General features: G+C 44.5%; 3 protein-coding genes and 2 non-coding genes across 7 annotated transcripts; 4 read left to right on the top strand and 1 right to left on the bottom strand.

Moving 5' to 3' along the window:
* Positions 1 to 854: 854 nt before the first annotated feature.
* On the top strand, positions 855 to 6,567 carry slc25a3a (solute carrier family 25 member 3a). Of its 2 annotated transcripts, none has more exons than XM_047022940.1 (8): positions 855 to 960; positions 1,481 to 1,640; positions 3,411 to 3,538; positions 4,041 to 4,220; positions 4,445 to 4,626; positions 4,980 to 5,152; positions 5,459 to 5,569; positions 6,100 to 6,567. In XM_047022940.1, exons 2-8 carry the CDS (start codon positions 1,499 to 1,501, stop codon positions 6,258 to 6,260), a joined length of 1,077 nt encoding a protein of 358 aa, XP_046878896.1. In that variant the 5' UTR covers positions 855 to 960; positions 1,481 to 1,498; the 3' UTR covers positions 6,261 to 6,567. The 2 variants fall into 2 exon arrangements, with proteins under 2 accessions (XP_046878896.1, XP_046878897.1); XM_047022941.1 differs by lacking the exon at positions 3,411 to 3,538 and adding an exon at positions 2,570 to 2,694.
* LOC124469831 lies at positions 4,672 to 4,895 on the top strand. Its single transcript, XR_006956345.1, has one exon. It is a non-coding gene; the product is annotated as a small nucleolar RNA SNORA53 (small nucleolar RNA).
* LOC124469830 lies at positions 5,628 to 5,861 on the top strand. The gene has a single exon (XR_006956344.1). It is a non-coding gene; the product is annotated as a small nucleolar RNA SNORA53 (small nucleolar RNA).
* A 4,348-nt stretch (positions 6,568 to 10,915) lies between the features above and the next one.
* Positions 10,916 to 15,532, top strand: ldhba (lactate dehydrogenase Ba). 2 transcript variants are annotated; one of them, XM_047023000.1, is made up of 8 exons: positions 10,916 to 11,038; positions 12,783 to 12,919; positions 13,099 to 13,216; positions 13,353 to 13,526; positions 13,714 to 13,887; positions 14,036 to 14,153; positions 14,239 to 14,362; positions 14,695 to 15,532. In XM_047023000.1, the coding sequence occupies exons 2-8, from the start codon at positions 12,791 to 12,793 to the stop codon at positions 14,860 to 14,862; spliced, it is 1,005 nt and encodes a 334-aa protein (XP_046878956.1). In that variant the 5' UTR covers positions 10,916 to 11,038; positions 12,783 to 12,790; the 3' UTR covers positions 14,863 to 15,532. The 2 variants fall into 2 exon arrangements, with proteins under 2 accessions (XP_046878956.1, XP_046878957.1); XM_047023001.1 differs by lacking the exon at positions 10,916 to 11,038 and adding an exon at positions 11,404 to 11,425.
* On the bottom strand, positions 14,933 to 16,463 carry kiss2 (kisspeptin 2). Its single transcript, XM_047023002.1, has 2 exons — positions 16,251 to 16,463; positions 14,933 to 16,158 (listed from the first exon to the last, which is right to left on the bottom strand). Exons 1-2 carry the CDS (start codon positions 16,366 to 16,368, stop codon positions 15,884 to 15,886), a joined length of 393 nt encoding a protein of 130 aa, XP_046878958.1. The 5' UTR covers positions 16,369 to 16,463; the 3' UTR covers positions 14,933 to 15,883.
* Between the last annotated feature and the right edge of the window lie 428 nt (positions 16,464 to 16,891).

Raw genomic sequence — 16,891 nt, 5'->3', positions numbered from 1 at the left:
CTGATCACTAGGAGTGGCTCTGTGCCTGATTACTAGACAATGGCTAGAAATAGCACTCTTGGCCAAATACCAAGTAATCTACTTACTTGAGTGACACACACACCACGGTTATGCAGAAGATTATGTTTGACGGTGGTTTAGGTGTAGTCCTATGGTCATTTGTGATGGTCCCTGTGACATGTGCTTGTAAGCAGTGGCGATTTTAGACTCTTTAGGGGTGCTCAAGCACACCTATATTTCATCTCGGCACCCCTAAAAATAATATTAATAAATACATTAAAAATTAAATTATTATTATCTTAAATGTTTTAGTGTTCTAGCGTGTTAAAACAATTTGTATTTATTGTTGACACATCATCGTTTCATTTGATGCTGGTAGTTCATTAAGAAAGGGACTTTCTTCGTTTTTTCATCCATTCAATATTTTGCACAATAAAAAAATATATTATCGAGTGAAATTAGGGATTTATCAGCAAGGTGGTTTCACACTTTTGCAAGGCACTGTATCAATGTCACATTCTCATTGGGGGCTGAGCCCCATAAAGGTCTGATCCTAGAGTCGCCCCTGCTTGTAAGGGGTTTTATATTTTGATTTTAAGTTAATGGCTACAAATCACTTATGTCCTTGACTTATGATGGCTCCTTTGACAGTTCAATAGCGAAACAAATTGTCGACAATCAAATCATTAATACACGGTGGCTAGAGTTTACTTGGGGGACTACCGTTCAGAAATTGAGATGAGTGAACTAGCTTAGTAGCTTTCAGGCCGATGGTAGTCCTATTTTATGATTGGGCAAGAATGTTAAAATGTTCTTGTTAGTAATTGGACAGAGCAAATAGACTCTCCCACTTTCTCAGTGACGTCATGAAAGGACAAATTGATTTACCGCGAGGTCATTCAGTCTCTGTGAGCCGGCGGTTGCAGTAAAGCGGAGGCGCCATTTTAAGACATTAAGAGAGTGAGTGGACATTTTCATCAAATATTAGATATTCAAAAAATGTATGGATGTGTATTAGCATATTTAAACGCAGCCAAGACTATGCGTCTCATGAGGCTGTGTTTTATTCACTTATTATTTCAATAAAATAATTTGCAATGATTCCACCTTGACTAGTGCCAGCTAGCTAACCCAGTTAGCATATCGTGTGTTTAGTACCATATGACTGCAATGCACAGTACAGTAGGCCAGAATATTCACCGAGGACACATTTTACGATTGTTATAAACTTGCCTATGTAATTGTGGTGCAGACCATAGAAATATCTATGGTGCAGACTGTTTTCTTCTGTTTGCGTCTCTTTGACATTTTGACTTTGTAGAAAGCAAGTTGGAAGCACACCCCCCACGTGACGTTCTATCTGATTCAGTGCACTTCTAGTGGGGGAACGACTGAGCCAGCTAGTTCCTTCGGCTAAAGCGGTGCGGCAGCATAGCACCACGCTAACTAGCTAACGCTAGCTCTTCTTTCATTCCTGCAGCCCGCTAGTCAGGACATCATGTACCCGACTGTCCTAACGCAGCTTGCCCGGGCTAACCCATTCAGTGCCCCGCTATTCTCCCTGCAAAAAGTAGAGGAACCTAAACAGAGCCTGCCCGCAAATGGACAGAACCGAAGGCTCGCCGCCGCAGCAGTGGCTGGTAAGGTTGGGATGGACGGGCCTCTACAACAAATTGTCACTAGTGTAATCAGAATTTGTGCTTAAAGTATAGGTGGTTTAGGTATAATTGTGTTGTGGAAGAAATAGTGTTATTTCCTGACCCGTTTGTTAGCAGTTAAAAATAAAATGGCAATTTGAAAAAGCTAGGCTAACTAGGCCTTGCCTTAAACCAGACACGTATGGAGGACACAGAAGGACAAACTAACCCCTTTGACTACATTGCAGTAGGTGAATGTCTAAGATCGTGTTGGGGCATGTATTTTTTACGTATTTTACGAATAGTGATGACTACATTTAGACTCTAATAGCAAAGGCAAGGTTAAAGAATACATTGATGTTGTCGAGTAGGCTAATCCGCGTTCTCTGACCCCTAACTAGCAGCCTAGTGCACGTCTGTTGAAATGTACGGAAACCACTGCAGGCCAAGTGTAGTTTGACAGGTTTTATGCATCAGAAGATTTAAGATTTGAGGAAACTGAATCCTTATTGAAGTCTTCTTTACTATGTGTGCAAGCACATTGCACATTCAGATTTGACACCTAAAATCATTTTGAGTGAGTAATGGACTATTGAATACTTTCAACAGAAGGTTGGTTTTTATTAGACAACTTGAACCACTGTATTGAGAAAGTTTCGTAGAACTTGGTACTTTAGTAGCCTGTTTTCAGGCTAAACATTGAGTTGCTGGTAGGTACTGTGATGGTGTACTGGTAGCCAGTTAGATACCTGTTGCATAACAGTACGTGACTGGTTAAGTACACTTCACTTTAACCCTTTTAACCTGTGATACAATAAAAAGGCTTCACCTTCAGAGAGAAGTGAAGCATACTCTCTCTGATCCATTTAGTTTGATCACCATTCTATGAATTCTAAATAACAAATTAAGTACCACTGCCTGTTTTTCTTCAGAGGGAGACAGTTGTGAGTTCGGCTCCCAGAAGTATTTGATCCTGTGTGGCTTTGGTGGGATTCTAAGCTGTGGTACCACACACACAGCTGTAGTGCCCCTTGATCTGGTCAAATGCAGAATGCAGGTCTGTCGTCTTGCGAGTTGCCAATTAAACAACCCCCCTCACCCAAACCCACCTGTGTTTGAGACGGGTTCATTTCCATGGGAAATGTGTCTACGGTCCCACTTTTGGTGGGACTCTTATTTAATATTTTTTGGGTCATTGCCCATTTGATCACTTGATTTGTTTTATCTAATGACCACCAACGCATGGTAAGTTTGATTCTGCCCTGTGTGTTTTATAATCCTGCCTGAAGCCTGTCATTATCATCCCGTTTCACTCCTGATCTACAGCTAAGGACTTGCATAGGTTAAGGTCAGAGAGGACAATGGGAAAATATTTCTGCAACGTTGACATTGCCAATTATAACTATATCCAAGTATCACTCTTTACCATTGGTCAAAGGTGTGCTTTCATGTCCCTCTTAAAATATAAGCAGTCAGTGTAATCTGGAATACATTAGAAATGATTTTGTAGTATTGCTGGGAAAACCAGTTGGTTCAATGTCTGGGGTAGTTTTATAATGTGTTAAGTGTTCTTAAACACTAATGTAACGTATAAATCTTATGATTTCAAGTCCTACACTGAAGATGGAATGCTGATTTTGTTTGTGAATAATCATAAATCGGAAATCATGATTCACCCTTGATGTGTCCCAAATGAAGGCATGTTGGTGATTTTGTCCCTGTGTTGCATGTGACTGCATGTGTGCACGTTTGTCGTTTCCCCCTTTGATACAGACTCTGATGTGAGCTGTGAGTTTGGCTCAAGCCAGTACTATGCCCTGTGTGGGTTTGGGGGGATCCTGAGCTGCGGTTTAACACACACAGCTGTCGTACCCCTCGACCTTGTCAAGTGCCGGCTCCAGGTTTGTACGGTAGCCCGACGGCCCGGAGAGTCAATTCCTTTCTGGCATCTATCCCATTCAGAAAATGTGTCAAGGTGCCCTTAACCTTGGGTCACCCAAGACTTGATTTTAAAGGTTAAGGAAAATCCAATTGACTTCTCAATTATGAACCAAAACTATTTTAAGGTTTTACTGAAGAGACTGGAAAGTTGTTGACTCTTAACCCTGGTGATTAACGTTTGAGTAAGTGGGTACTTACAGTTCTGGGGAATTAACATGCATAGCTTATTCACATTTACATTTAGTCATTTAGCAGACGTATGATGGAAGCAGACTTCCATCATACCAAGAAATGCATTTACACATAGTTGCTTATGTAGAATTTAACATACAAATGATGAAACCCTTAGCAAATATACATTTGGGTTGATTCACTAGTGTCCTCATAGACACATAGTCAGATCTGCCCCACTGTTTAAACACTGTTGATTCTGTCCTCACGGAGTCATCTCTGCCCCTCTAGGTCGACCCAGACAAGTACCGGAGTATTGGGAACGGCTTTGCCGTCACGCTGAAAGAGGATGGTGTCAGAGGCTTGGCCAAGGGCTGGGCCCCCACCTTTATCGGCTACTCCATGCAGGGACTCTGCAAGTTTGGCTTCTACGAGATGTTCAAGATCTTCTACAGTGACCTGCTGGGAGAGGTGAGAAATAGGGAAGGGGGAATATCGAGAGAAGACATGTACGCCCCTCCCAGAAGACAGGGTTGATATGAACCTGTAGATGGATGTTGTGGAACACAAACCAAACATACTTTGCCTACCCTGATCAAGTCAGGGATTCTCAATCTATCAACCCCTAGTTGAAATGTGTATATCGACCTTCTTCTTTTTGCCACTTTTGACCTCTGCCGTCTGTCCCCTACCAGGAAAACACCTATCTGTGGAGGACGTCTCTGTACCTGGCGGCCTCCGCCAGCGCTGAGTTCTTCGCTGACATAGCCCTGGCTCCCATGGAGGCATGCAAAGTGCGCATCCAGACCAAGCCCGGCTACGCCAACAACCTCAGACAGTGCGCTCCCAAGATGTTCGCAGAGGAGGGTGTCTGGGCGTGAGTATATTCCCCTCTGCCGGTCAGTTTGAACAAGCAGACGCAGACACGCTCCTTAGATCCACCTCTAGGGGGCGCTCCAGGCTGTCTATTTGCTGCAGTCTCAGCCTGGACTCCCTCAGCAGCTTCCTGGCTGTACAGTTAGAGGTGCTTGAGTCATTGGCGTGTGAGAGCAGTCTACCTGCTCCTCAGCCCCTCCACTGCACTGGCAACCCACCAGTTTAACTGGCAGGATTCTCCCAGGGCAGACAGGCTGGGGAGCGGACACTCATACAAGTGACATTTGTCAAGATGACTTTACTTCATCATAACTCACCATCCTGATAGCGGTGGAATCTCTCGTCTCTCTCAAGGTTCTACAAGGGGGTGGTTCCCCTCTGGATGAGGCAGATCCCCTACACCATGATGAAGTTCTCCTGCTTTGAGCGCACCGTGGAGCTGCTGTACAAGCACGCCGTGCCCAAGCCCCGTAGCGAGTGCACCAAGGGAGAGCAGCTGATCGTCACATTCATAGCTGGTTATATTGGTGAGTACAGCGGCCTACTGCATTGAGCGTCATCAAGATGGTAGTGTTACAGGAAGATGATGCTTTACAAAGCAAGGCATGTACTCAGAGGGGAGGAAAGATAGCTGTTGAGCGTTGTCCATTAGGATATAATAAAAGGGTACTTCTAGCATTGAGCATACTAGGTATGTCCCTCCACAATCAAATATTCATTCAATTGTAAAATTGTGCACACACAAATGGAGTAATCCCATTTTGATATCAAAAGGAAAGACTGAATGTGCTGAGGGCAGCTCCTAAGTGTGTGCTGATGTGTCCCTTCTACAGCTGGTGTGTTCTGTGCCATCGTGTCCCACCCTGCTGACTCAGTGGTGTCTGTCCTGAACAAGGAGAGTGGCAGCACTGCTATGGGGGTGCTTAAGAAGCTTGGCCCCAAAGGTCAGTACTCCAGCTGCATCTCATCCATTATCACTGTATTCATCACTATGAACAATCAGACACGCTCCTTAGATCCACCTCTAGGGGGTGCTCCAGGTCTGGGGCTGCTGTCTGTGTGCTGCAGTCTCAGCCTGGACTCCCTCAGCAGCTTCCTGGCTGTACAGTTAGAGGTGCTTGAGTCATTGGCGTGTGAGAGCAGTCTACCTGCTCCTCAGCCCCTCCACTGCACTGGCAACCCACCAGTTTAACTGGCAGGATTCTCCCAGGGCAGACAGGCTGGGGAGCGGACACAACATCTTTTGAAATACCTCCTCGAATATCATGTCTGTTCCGTGTGATTTTTAAAGGCTGCCTTGGTTTGAAAGCACAACATTGTATAATGTCAAATTGAGCACAGACCTAAGGCAGTCTAGTTCTTACCAACTCTTTCTAATTCAGTGGAAAGTGATATATGTGACCTACTTATCTTTTTACCACAGCGTAATATCACACACCCTCTTAACTCTCTCCCCAATGATCTTGTCTCCAAGGAGTGTGGAAGGGTCTGGTGGCCCGTATCATCATGATCGGCACCCTGACCGCCTTGCAGTGGTTCATCTACGACTCCGTCAAGGTCTACTTCCGCCTGCCCCGCCCTCCTCCCCCCGAGATGCCCGAGTCCCTGAAGAAGAAGCTGGGCCTCACAGAGTAGAGACCTCCGCTCTCTCTGGAACACCCCTCCACCAGGCAGCAGTCTCTTGTGATCTCACGTCAGCTCCCCCGCCCTGGCAGCACACTGCTCTGTTTTCTATATTTATGTTCCCACTGCTCCCGTAGGCCTGTCTGGGCCCAGAGCTACTACTCATGTATATTTAAGAAAAAGAAGAAGCAAGGGAGTGTGATTGTCCCCAGAACCCAGAAAGGGACAGGATGAAATAATGTAGAAACATGGTCTGGTTTTATTAAATTCTGTCTTTAGTTATGTGGAAATTCAAAATATTAAAGATTTCTTCCCTGGATATTCAGTATGGTTTTTCATTCTTTACACACAACTTTATCTTGATTCTTGGCTGGTATCGTTGGATATTAAAACGTCTCTTGAGAAATGAACTAATGTAGGTGAAAGGTATTTTATTTTGTACATTTTCAACCATTGGAGGGAGCTGCACACTCACATTTTGGATGTAGGAGTTTAAAAGTAGGCTAGATTTTTCAGTGCAATGGAATACAGACATGTAATCCAATCCTATTTTGTATTTGAAGCCTTTTTCAGAAGGTACAGTAGGTTGCAATGACCCAAAACTTTATTATTTTGTGGGTGAACAGGAAATGGAGCTACTATCTGGATGTGAGGTTCATCTCATCTACGATGGTAGTCATCCTATCAGAGCACCTGTATGATCTGTGTGTGTATAAGCAGAACTTCCTGAGAGCACTGAAGGACTGAGCACTAATGGAACTAGCCTGTCACATGACCTTCAGAGGTAGTTTTACCAGTGGGTGTCTCAACAGACCCTTTTGTTACCCAGTATAATCATTGTTGTCATTATAATCCATTTGGGTGCTTGGAAATAAAGGTTTGGTTTGGGATTTGTTTTTTTACAATGGAACAGCAGACTGGGAAATGGGATGCGTGTGTGAGATGGGTGTCCATTTCTGTGTGACCTGTGATCATTGTGTGCTTTTAAACAGGAATAACACAAAGGAAACCTCTGCTGCAGCAGCCTGATGAACAAAGCATTGTATATTTCAAATGTGTGGATGATGAAATGCTTGTCATAGGTTTGTTTTCATTCATTCATTTACAGTGTTAATCATGAGGTTTGGAGATAGTCTGAATGAGAAGGTACTATGTATGACATTGACTACTCTATTGTACCTAATAAGTGACTATATCATCTTGTAATGACATGGAGTGTATATTCCTTCACGTTAACACTGACCAAGTGAGAGTGCTGGAGTCTGGTGAAGGTGGAGCAGATTCTGGGTAGAGGTCTATTTTTGTCTCAGGCCAACTCTAATGTGTTAGAGACTAGGTGAAAACAGCTGTGGCTCACCAGAGACACAGTCCCTAATATCCCCCACACAGCCTTGTTTCCACTGCAACCTGCCATGTTATTTTATGCAGCATTAACATTAAAGACACCGTGCATAAGAACGATCATTGTCAAAACTGTACAATGTTTTGCTGGCTTTCTGAGCCGTCCTTTCGGTTATTTTCTTTGTTTTTGGTAACTCGTTTCGGTGTTCACACCTCAGGACAAGGGTACTATCCTCTGGCTGTGTCTGTGACTGGAGAGGACAAAGTTCCAACAACAAAACAGCAGTATGCGTGGTGAAGTGAGTTGTTGCGCATGCCAGAATGCTGCATTCATTCATGCGTGAGTGTGTGTGTGCCCATTGTCTTGCTGCCCTTGTGTGAGGGTTTTGGAGGACATGCTCTGAAATGGGAGCCAGTGTTCCTGTCAGTCATGTGAGCCACTGCTGGGCTTGGCTGGGTCTGTGATAAAGAGTTCATAAAGTGAAGACATCTACCGTACAGTTTACCTCTATAACTTTATAAGAAGTGACTGGTCTTTAGAACACTCGGAAGGCCTGACTAGGGTTTATTAATAAGTGAACCGTCTACATAACCAGTGATTGAAAGCTTCACCAAACTTGAGAATGTCATTAAGGAAAACTTGTGAGATATAATTAAAGATGTTTTGATGACCCAGACAGTACCGCATTTATAATTACGACTGGAGAGATGAGGATCTCTAAGAGACCCTTGGAACTGTATCCCTGTACCACCATATAGATCTTAAACATGACATAGGATGGAAGTTGGGGAGCAAATCCTCCAGCAGAAAAGCAACATTGTTTTCAGTTGGTCGTAATTGTGATCATGTCAGTTAGTCAGTTCTCTGTAATGGTCAAATTTTGGTCAAGGTATATTATCATAACATAACCTGAGAGGTAAAAGGACCTGTCCCTGGGTCAGTGAATTATGTGTAAACACTGACACTCCACGGATAGCCCACTATTGCACTATTGACAGTAACAACTGAACTAGGTGGGTACTTTGTTTTACACCTGTATGCATGTGACAGCAAGGCTAGGACCATGGAATCAGCACCTGGACCCATAATGATCTAGTTACTCAGAGTAGGAGTGGTGACTTAGCCTCCTGTCTCCCAGGAGAGGGCAGGAGGAGAGGGGTGCGGAAAACAGTAGAGTAGAGCAAAGTAGAGGAAAGTAGAGCAGAGTACAATAGAGTACAGTATAGTAGAGTCATCATCAAGTACTCATCAATGATGATAACATTTTTTGAATCTTTTTAGAAGAATTTCGACCTTTTTAAACTTTGAATTTCTAAACTTCTTTAAAAGTATATTTTTTTCGACCTTTCAAAACCATTTATTTCTCAACTTCTTTTGCCAAATATTTTTTCAACCTTAACAAACTTTTTTTTGAAACTTTATAAAATCCTTTTTTTAAAGGAGAGGAGGGGAATAAATACCCTTCTGGAAGTTTTCACTCTCACCAACTATAATGAATTTATCATGATTCAGCTTGTCAACCAGCTAATTATTAGTGTGCAGGATTAGTGTTGAAAGCAAATTAACAGGCTCTGCTGACAGTACAAGATTGGGCAGTTCTGGTGTTTGTTAGGAAGGGTATATTGTATGGAGTCAGATGGCTGAGCGGTTAAGGAATCAGGCTATTAATGAGAAGGTGACAGTTTGATTCCTGGCCGTGCCAAATGACGTTGTGTCCTTGTGTCCACCCTACTTGCCTCGGGAGAATGTCCCTGTACTTACTGTAAGTTGCTCTGGATAAGAGCGTCTGCTAAATGACTAAATGTTGGTATGGAAGTCATTTTTAGACAACTATCCTGTGTCATTGTGATTGTTACAGACACAGAGCACGATGTAGCAGAGAGCAAGAAAGAGAGAATTTGATCAATAAAAGAGGGTGAGAGATATAAGACTGATGTCCTCTGGACCCAACCCTACTCCTTCCTCCAGTCAGCTCAAAGTGCACTGCTAAGGTCCCCCTCACCTCCTCAGTGTGTGCCAGACAATGCCCTTGCAGCCGACCCAATGTCTTTGACTAGCAACTAAGTTCTCTACCCTGATTGGCTGAAGAAGGAGGAGTGACTGCACTCCCAATTGGATGTCTGGCAGGCCAGGCCGCTTCATATGTGACATTGATAGGATTGCTACAACATCAGGAGAGGAGAGAGAATAGCCTACTAAAGCATACTGCTCAGCTTTGGCTATTCTCAGACTCACTGAAACAGTGCAGACCACAGTGGGATTCTATTATCTATACAGGGAAACAGGAAGAAAGTCTATATGGGAAACTAATGCTCAGTTCTGCTTTCAACATTTACAAAGATCCCCACATCCCTTACTGCAAACTCAGTACAACACTGAAACTGAAAACATTATAGGTGGAAGATGTGGGGGAATAAGGTTTACTCTAAATGTGTCTATGAGGAAAAGATTAACAAGCTCCTGGCAGGTTTCCATAGTATCTTTACTGTCCCTTTACAGTTACTCTGTTGGTGCAACTGTTTTTTGCTCAACTAGATTTGAGGATGTTTATTTCTTCTGTTGCCTGGGGGGACTTAATTACCCTTCCTCCATCCGACCACACCTGCATGTTATGCCCTGTTGGGGAATTAACCAGGTTGGTTGTCCAAGTGACAAGGTTATGAGTTTAGTTAAGTAGTATGAAATAAATGTCCTCAACTAACTTTTCAAGTTCAATGGGTTGTGGGTTTGAGAAAAAGAAGGGGTGAGAAAGTGACTGCTGAACTTGTCTGTTTCTCATGTGGAGAGAAATGCCTCGTCATGCACCTGTTTTGGCTTAAATATATGAGTAGGGGGCTGTTTTTTATTAAGATCTGTGTGCTCACTATGACTTGCAGAAATGTTGGGGAAAATGGTCTTCAGATATGTCTATTCTATCACACATACATTGTTTTATGCCAATGATGATTACAAACTCTACCTCTATCATTACTCTAGTTGAAAACGATTCAGATTTTCACATCCAAATGAGCCCATACACATCCACAAACTATAAAGCTTTCATAGGAAATCCGTGCGAGCGCAACATGTTGTAATCTGTCAAACTTGTTTGCCTCAAACTGTCGTACCCACATGACAAGCATGAATCGAATAAATTTAGACCTGTTTCAGTGAATACCGCTCTTCTCACATTTTAAAGATAGATGAGAGAAAAAAAGTGAAAGGTAAATGGAATACCATACCAGCCTAACTTCAAAGTTAACTAGGTTAGGTCGTCCCTACGACCCTCATTTTTGAGCTACAAACATTGGCATCCCATCTTCCTCCTCCTCCTCTTCCTCCCGGAACCCTTTCAAATTGAGCACCCTGTCAACGTCACGAGCCTTCACTGCTGCAGCCGTCCTCGACGTTCCCTCACCATCCTCTAGCTGGACCAAAAGGGATATTCATTCTTAAACACTGCAAACATGTATGTACTGTCTTTGCTCTGATCTATTTTTTTGGATTGATAAATAAGCTTGTGTAGGCGTGCCACGCGCTCATGGTTGTTTGAAATGCAATGGATGAACACAAAGCGCACACCATGTCTGATGTAACCTGTCGCTGGCTTCCAGCTGTAACAACTGTACACGGGGTTTGCTTATGTGGAATCTATTTAGATATCCAGTCCATTTAGAAAATCGCTTTCAATTTGATGCAGCTAGCTTGCATGGGCACAACTAACACAATTTAACGTATTCAGCTAGCTAGCTAGTTCAAAGCAAGGTTACAAACGGCCATCTTATTCACCAACGTAGTAGCTAAAGAGCAGGCTAGCATACTTTATGCATCATTTTGATTAATTGAATTGCTGAAGGTACGTAATTTTGTTAATGGTTATTAACTATTTTCCATGTCTCTTGGGAGATTTGTTTTATGAGCCAAGTCATCATACAAGAACCTTTGGTCAGTCAGACCAATCGACAGCATCAAGGACAATGAAAGGTCTTTGTGTAATGGAAATTGAAAACGGAAATTGAAAACGGAAAACACTATCTTAAGAATCAAAGAATCGTCAACGGACACACATTTCAGATGGGAAATGTTTAGCAGTCATATTTTAGTTATCTAAAAGATGTGGGATTCAGCGTTGGCCGGGGGAAGACGAGTATGTCACTAATACACACACACACACACACACAATTCAATAAAGGATAGGTTTATTTTTGAATGGCACAAAAGATAGTGTGGCTGAAAAGATGAGACGACAAAAGCAGAGACAGGGCCTCTTAGGCCTACTGTCAGGGTATTTGGAATGTAAACGTTTTGTTAGGTAGGTAGGGGAGAGAAACACACCTGTATAAAATGCACGAGGATTACACATTTCTCTTTTAGAGGTTTAAGCATAATTTTAAAAACTTGATTTAGTGTGTCAAAAGCCTCGAAAGAAAGGAAGTTCACATGACCACTCCAACCCTAATTCTACTGATGCACTGTTGGCAGTTGGGCTATAGATAGCCTTATTTGTGATTACATAAACAGAGTTGTGTGTGTGCGCATGTATATGCCTGCCGTTTGTATCTGACTGCTTTGTGTGTGTGTGTGTGTGTGTGCTGCACACAGCAGATGGGCTATCTAGTGTGTTTGCAGGATTACATTTTCCATTTTGCCAGAAGAGGGGGCAGGAGGGAGGATTAAAGGGACCAGTGAGCGGTGCATATGAGTAGGAGGGATTGGGCCTTCACACTGTTGCATTAGGAGAGTGACCGTGCATTCCTCCTGCATCCTAAATCACACTAGAGGACTATCAGGCCAGACAGCTACTCATGAGGAGCTAGGAATCCAAGATGGCCTCCAGATAGATTTAGACCTGAAGGCCCAGATCCGTTCAATCATTTGATGGTGACAGCCCTTGGTAGTGGTGTAGATATGCACTAGCAATCTTTCTATAATCTTTCGAATTTTTTCAAGGTTAACAGAAGTGACCACTACTACGACCTCCTGAAGTCCCATCACAAGATTAAGGATATTGATTGGCTGGTTATGAGCTTGGGTTTCATAGTTGCCTACTGTTGCTTCAGAAAGCACCGTTGGTGACCTGACCTGGAGTGTAAAACCATTAAACTGAGCCATGCTCGGGTGTAGGCTTAATTAGAGGATGATCTACTTAGAATCCCTCTCATCTCCACTTTCACTCTGTCTCTTTCTCTCTCTGTGTCTCTTTCTCTGCACAGCTTGGATCATGTCGTCTGTCATGCAGAAACTGATCACCCCCCTGGCCAGTGGGCCTTCCGAACCCCCCAGGAACAAGGTGACGGTGGTGGGGGTGGGACAGGTTGGCATGGCCTGTGCCATTAGCATCCTCCTCAGGGTAAGTCTGCCTGCCTGCATCAACCACTAAGACTCTAGCACACTACTGCAACACAACAATTAAACAGTTCAATTACAATGAAACCCTATCCCCACTGACATCGGGTTTGTCCCCTTAACCATCCTTTTTTCCTCTGCGCTTCCTCCCCCTGTTGCCCCTCCCCTCCTCTCTTCCTGCAGGACCTGGCTGATGAGCTGGCCCTGGTGGATGTGATGGAGGACAGACTGAAGGGAGAGATGATGGACCTGCAGCATGGCAGCCTCTTCCTCAAGACCTCAAAGATTGTGGCTGACAAAGGTACAGCAGTCTGCCCCTGGGTTGTTTACCAGACCTAGTGAATTGCAGATGACACTCCCAGTTCATGTTCTTACTGTCTAGGTGAACTGTGTGTGGTTGTTAAGTTCATTGTGAATTAATGACGTGTGTGTCACAGATTATGCAGTGACCGCCAACTCCCGTATTGTGGTGGTGACGGCTGGCGTGCGCCAGCAGGAAGGAGAGAGCAGGCTCAACCTGGTCCAGAGGAACGTTAACGTTTTCAGAGCCATCATCCCTCAGATCATCAAATACAGCCCCAACTGCACCCTCGTGGTCGTCTCCAACCCAGGTACGTGAACACACACACAGGGACACAATGAAACACACACTTTGTCTTTCACACACTTCATGCCACCAGATCATTGTATTGTCAACCCAGCATCATTCCAGTTCTATCCCACGAGCAGCCTAGGGTATAGTGTATTGGCAAGGTCATTCACCCCCCCTCCCTCTTTCTCTTATCTGTGGCCCCCTAGTGGACGTTTTGACCTATGTCACCTGGAAGCTCAGCGGCCTGCCCAAGAACCGTGTCATCGGCAGTGGCACCAACCTGGACTCTGCCCGCTTCCGCTACCTGATGGCTGAGCGCCTGGGCATCCACTCCAGCAGCTTCAACGGCTGGATCCTGGGGGAGCACGGAGACTCCAGCGGTGAGCATGCACGCCGAGGAGGGGGAGGGGGGGGGTGGAGGTGGAGGAACCTGATGAAAGGTCTGGAGGGTGGAGAACAGAGGGGGTTAGTGACAAACGATGGGTTTTAGAGGAGGTGATGGAATGTCCGTCACTATGCGTGTTGCAGTGCCTGTGTGGAGCGGTGCCAACGTGGCAGGAGTCAACCTGCAGAAGCTCAACCCTGAGATCGGCACTGACGGAGACAAGGAGCACTGGAAGCAGACGCACAAAGAGGTGGTAGACAGGTACATATACCACTAGATTACCATGCTCCGCCCTCGGGTCCCCTGTTCCATCCAACCAGACTGACGGCAGCGTGTTGCGTTGCAGTGCCTACGAGGTGATCAAGCTGAAGGGCTACACCAACTGGGCCATCGGCCTGAGTGTGGCTGACCTAACGGAGAGCCTTGTCAAGAACATGAGCAGGATCCACCCTGTCTCCACCATGGTCAAGGTGAGGGCCCTCCACACACACACACACACACACACACACACACACACACACACACACTGATGCTATGGCACTCTATCTCCACCATGGTCAAGGTGAGGGCCCCCCCACACACACGCACACGCACACACACACACACTGATCCTATGGCACCCTGTCTCCACCATGGTCAAGGTGAGGGCCCCACACACACACACACACACACACCCACTGATGCTATGGCACGTTGTTTTTGTGTTGTGGATGATTTGACCGTGGTCTTTGGTCAAAAGGGAGAGGTGGATTTAAATTGCGAATGTTTGTGTTTGAAATGGAGCCGTAACTGTGTTTGGCAGGACATGTATGGCATCGGCGAGGAGGTGTTCCTGAGCCTGCCCTGCGTGCTGAACAGCAGCGGCGTGGGCAGCGTGGTCAACATGACCCTGAACGACGACGAGGTGGCCCAGCTCAAGAAGAGCGCCGACACCCTCTGGGGAATCCAGAAGGATCTGAAAGACCTGTAGACCCAAGTGGGGTCGTCGGCGGAGGTCACACACTCCCAACAAGCCTCTCCCGTCATCACCCCTCCCCACGTCTGTCCATCAGTCATTCCTTCCTCCCTCTTGAGTCTAACATCCTCTCTAGCTAAATCATCTTGACAAGATCCCCTAACACTCCTTACTTTTTCTTCCACAACTGATGCACTCCTGTCACCCCCCCCTCCCCCACACACACACCATCCTCAGTAGGATGAGGTGGCCGTCTAGTGAAGTGTAACATGCTGATTTCGGTGTGACTAGGGTAAAGCGCGTATAGCATCCATTACCTGTGGTCTGTTTTCCTGTGTTGCAGCTATTCTACGTACGATCAAATAGAAAGTAGTGTTTGGGCTCCTCTCTTCACTCACTTGCACTTGAGCACGTTCTTTTAACTCCGCCCTGTAGGGATACATAGGACCCTCGTCCTCCTGTCTGCTCCCCCTTGGGGAGGGGGAAGTCCTGGCCGGCGGGGGAAGTGGAGGGAGGCCCAACCCCTGTGTTTCCACGTCTTTGTCAAAGGGAGAGGGCCAAGGTGGATATGAAAATGTCCTCACCTTGAGTTTTTGTTTTGAAAACGAGCTGTCATTGGTGTTAAGAATTGTGTTGACAATTGGACGAGTAACTTAATAAATATATGCATAAACATGCAATAACATCCTGATGTGAGAATTGTCATTATTTATTTGGCAGCACAATATTTAATCACACAAGCACTGCAACATTGTATGGTTTCTGGCTCTTGCATTAAAAACATCAAAAATCAAGGGTTAACATTTTCACTGCTGCAACATACATCGTTTCAACATTACGCTTCCCTCTTTTAGAGTGTAATAATTAAAATGAGACGACAGGTATGAAAACTTAAATACAGGTAAATATGTACTATATTACTAAAATACTTTAGCTGGATACATTCAGAATAGCCCAACAACCTACAAGGAAAGTAGGCAGACACGTTTGTTAGACAACCTTGATCGAAATTATGTTCAGGTGGGGGTACGACCAATTATTTGATATTAAATAAAATTGACAGTTTTTTCGGTCTGGATTTTGTAATACCGATTTGGGATCTGTAACCATTGTTTCGCTTTCCAAAACGAAGCCCAAACGGGTTGAAATTAAATTTACTCCGAGTTAGCCGGTTTTGGCAGATAATCTGTCTTTCGTCTTCTTTCTCTTTTAAAAGGTAACACAGATTCTGGTCGTCAGGTAAATGAAGCCCCTCAAACTCTCTTTTTGTCACCACAGTGCTCCCTCGAACCCTGGCAGGCAGCGAGAGTCCTGGATGTACAAAGAGACAATTAGGCTATAAACATGTTTCATATTAAACAAATCCATATTATACAGTTTGAGCTATTGAAACAGAAATGTACCTGTATTATCTGTCCACTCAGAACTTCCAAAGCCATTTAGAGACATCCCCAGAGTTCCATATTGACGAATACCACAAAACAGGACCAATGCCAAAATCATCATTCTGTCAAAACCCATGTGCTCAGTTATTCACTTCTGAACAGTCTAAACGGTGTGCGGTCATCTACACCAAGCAATTCTTGTTTTGTCCACGGCAGATGTGTAAACTGCATTTTTATACCCACCCAGCACAACCCTGTTTTGAACTAGTTTTGTGAAGGGGCTGGCGATGCAAGGTGCACCTGCGCCCCTCCCTCAACATATTACGGCTCTTTCCACTACTTGGGAGGGGGTGAATGCATCATTCATACTTCTAGGAAATGTTGACAATTTGCTTGCTGCTGACGGACATAACATGCATTATGTTTTGAATAATGATGTAGTTGTACAAGTGATACAACTAGTGATAGTAAATCCTCCTAGAAAGATGCATCTGGAGAATATTTCAAGGAGGCATTTTGTTGGCCAATTGTTAATTATTTTTCATCAGATCATGTCAGTCAATTAATCAAACAAACACAATTTTCATGTGCAAAACCATAAGCATGTGGAACTTGTTATGGTGTTAGGCCGTAACAGAGGACCAATTGGCATTTGTAAT

Source organism: Hypomesus transpacificus, chromosome 7, assembly GCF_021917145.1.
Source record: "Hypomesus transpacificus isolate Combined female chromosome 7, fHypTra1, whole genome shotgun sequence".
Classification (NCBI taxonomy): Eukaryota; Metazoa; Chordata; class Actinopteri; order Osmeriformes; family Osmeridae; genus Hypomesus; species Hypomesus transpacificus.
Note: the sequence above shows the minus strand (reverse complement) of the source record. Positions and strands in the feature narration are given on the sequence as shown.

Bases quoted from the DNA above. Each gene is read 5' to 3' on its own strand.
- slc25a3a (XM_047022940.1), top strand. From the start codon at position 1,499: ATGTACCCGACTGTCCTAACGCAGCTTGCCCGGGCTAACCCATTCAGT. The intron at 4,221-4,444 runs GTGAGAAATAGG...GTCCCCTACCAG, and splicing joins ACAGTGACCTGCTGGGAGAG to GAAAACACCTATCTGTGGAG. The intron at 5,570-6,099 runs GTCAGTACTCCA...CTTGTCTCCAAG, and splicing joins TAAGAAGCTTGGCCCCAAAG to GAGTGTGGAAGGGTCTGGTG.
- ldhba (XM_047023000.1), top strand. From the start codon at position 12,791: ATGTCGTCTGTCATGCAGAAACTGATCACCCCCCTGGCCAGTGGGCCT. The intron at 12,920-13,098 runs GTAAGTCTGCCT...CTCTTCCTGCAG, and splicing joins CCATTAGCATCCTCCTCAGG to GACCTGGCTGATGAGCTGGC. The intron at 14,154-14,238 runs GTACATATACCA...GTTGCGTTGCAG, and splicing joins CACAAAGAGGTGGTAGACAG to TGCCTACGAGGTGATCAAGC.
- kiss2 (XM_047023002.1), bottom strand. From the start codon at position 16,368: ATGGGTTTTGACAGAATGATGATTTTGGCATTGGTCCTGTTTTGTGGT. The intron at 16,159-16,250 runs GTACATTTCTGT...TTGTACATCCAG, and splicing joins TGAGTGGACAGATAATACAG to GACTCTCGCTGCCTGCCAGG.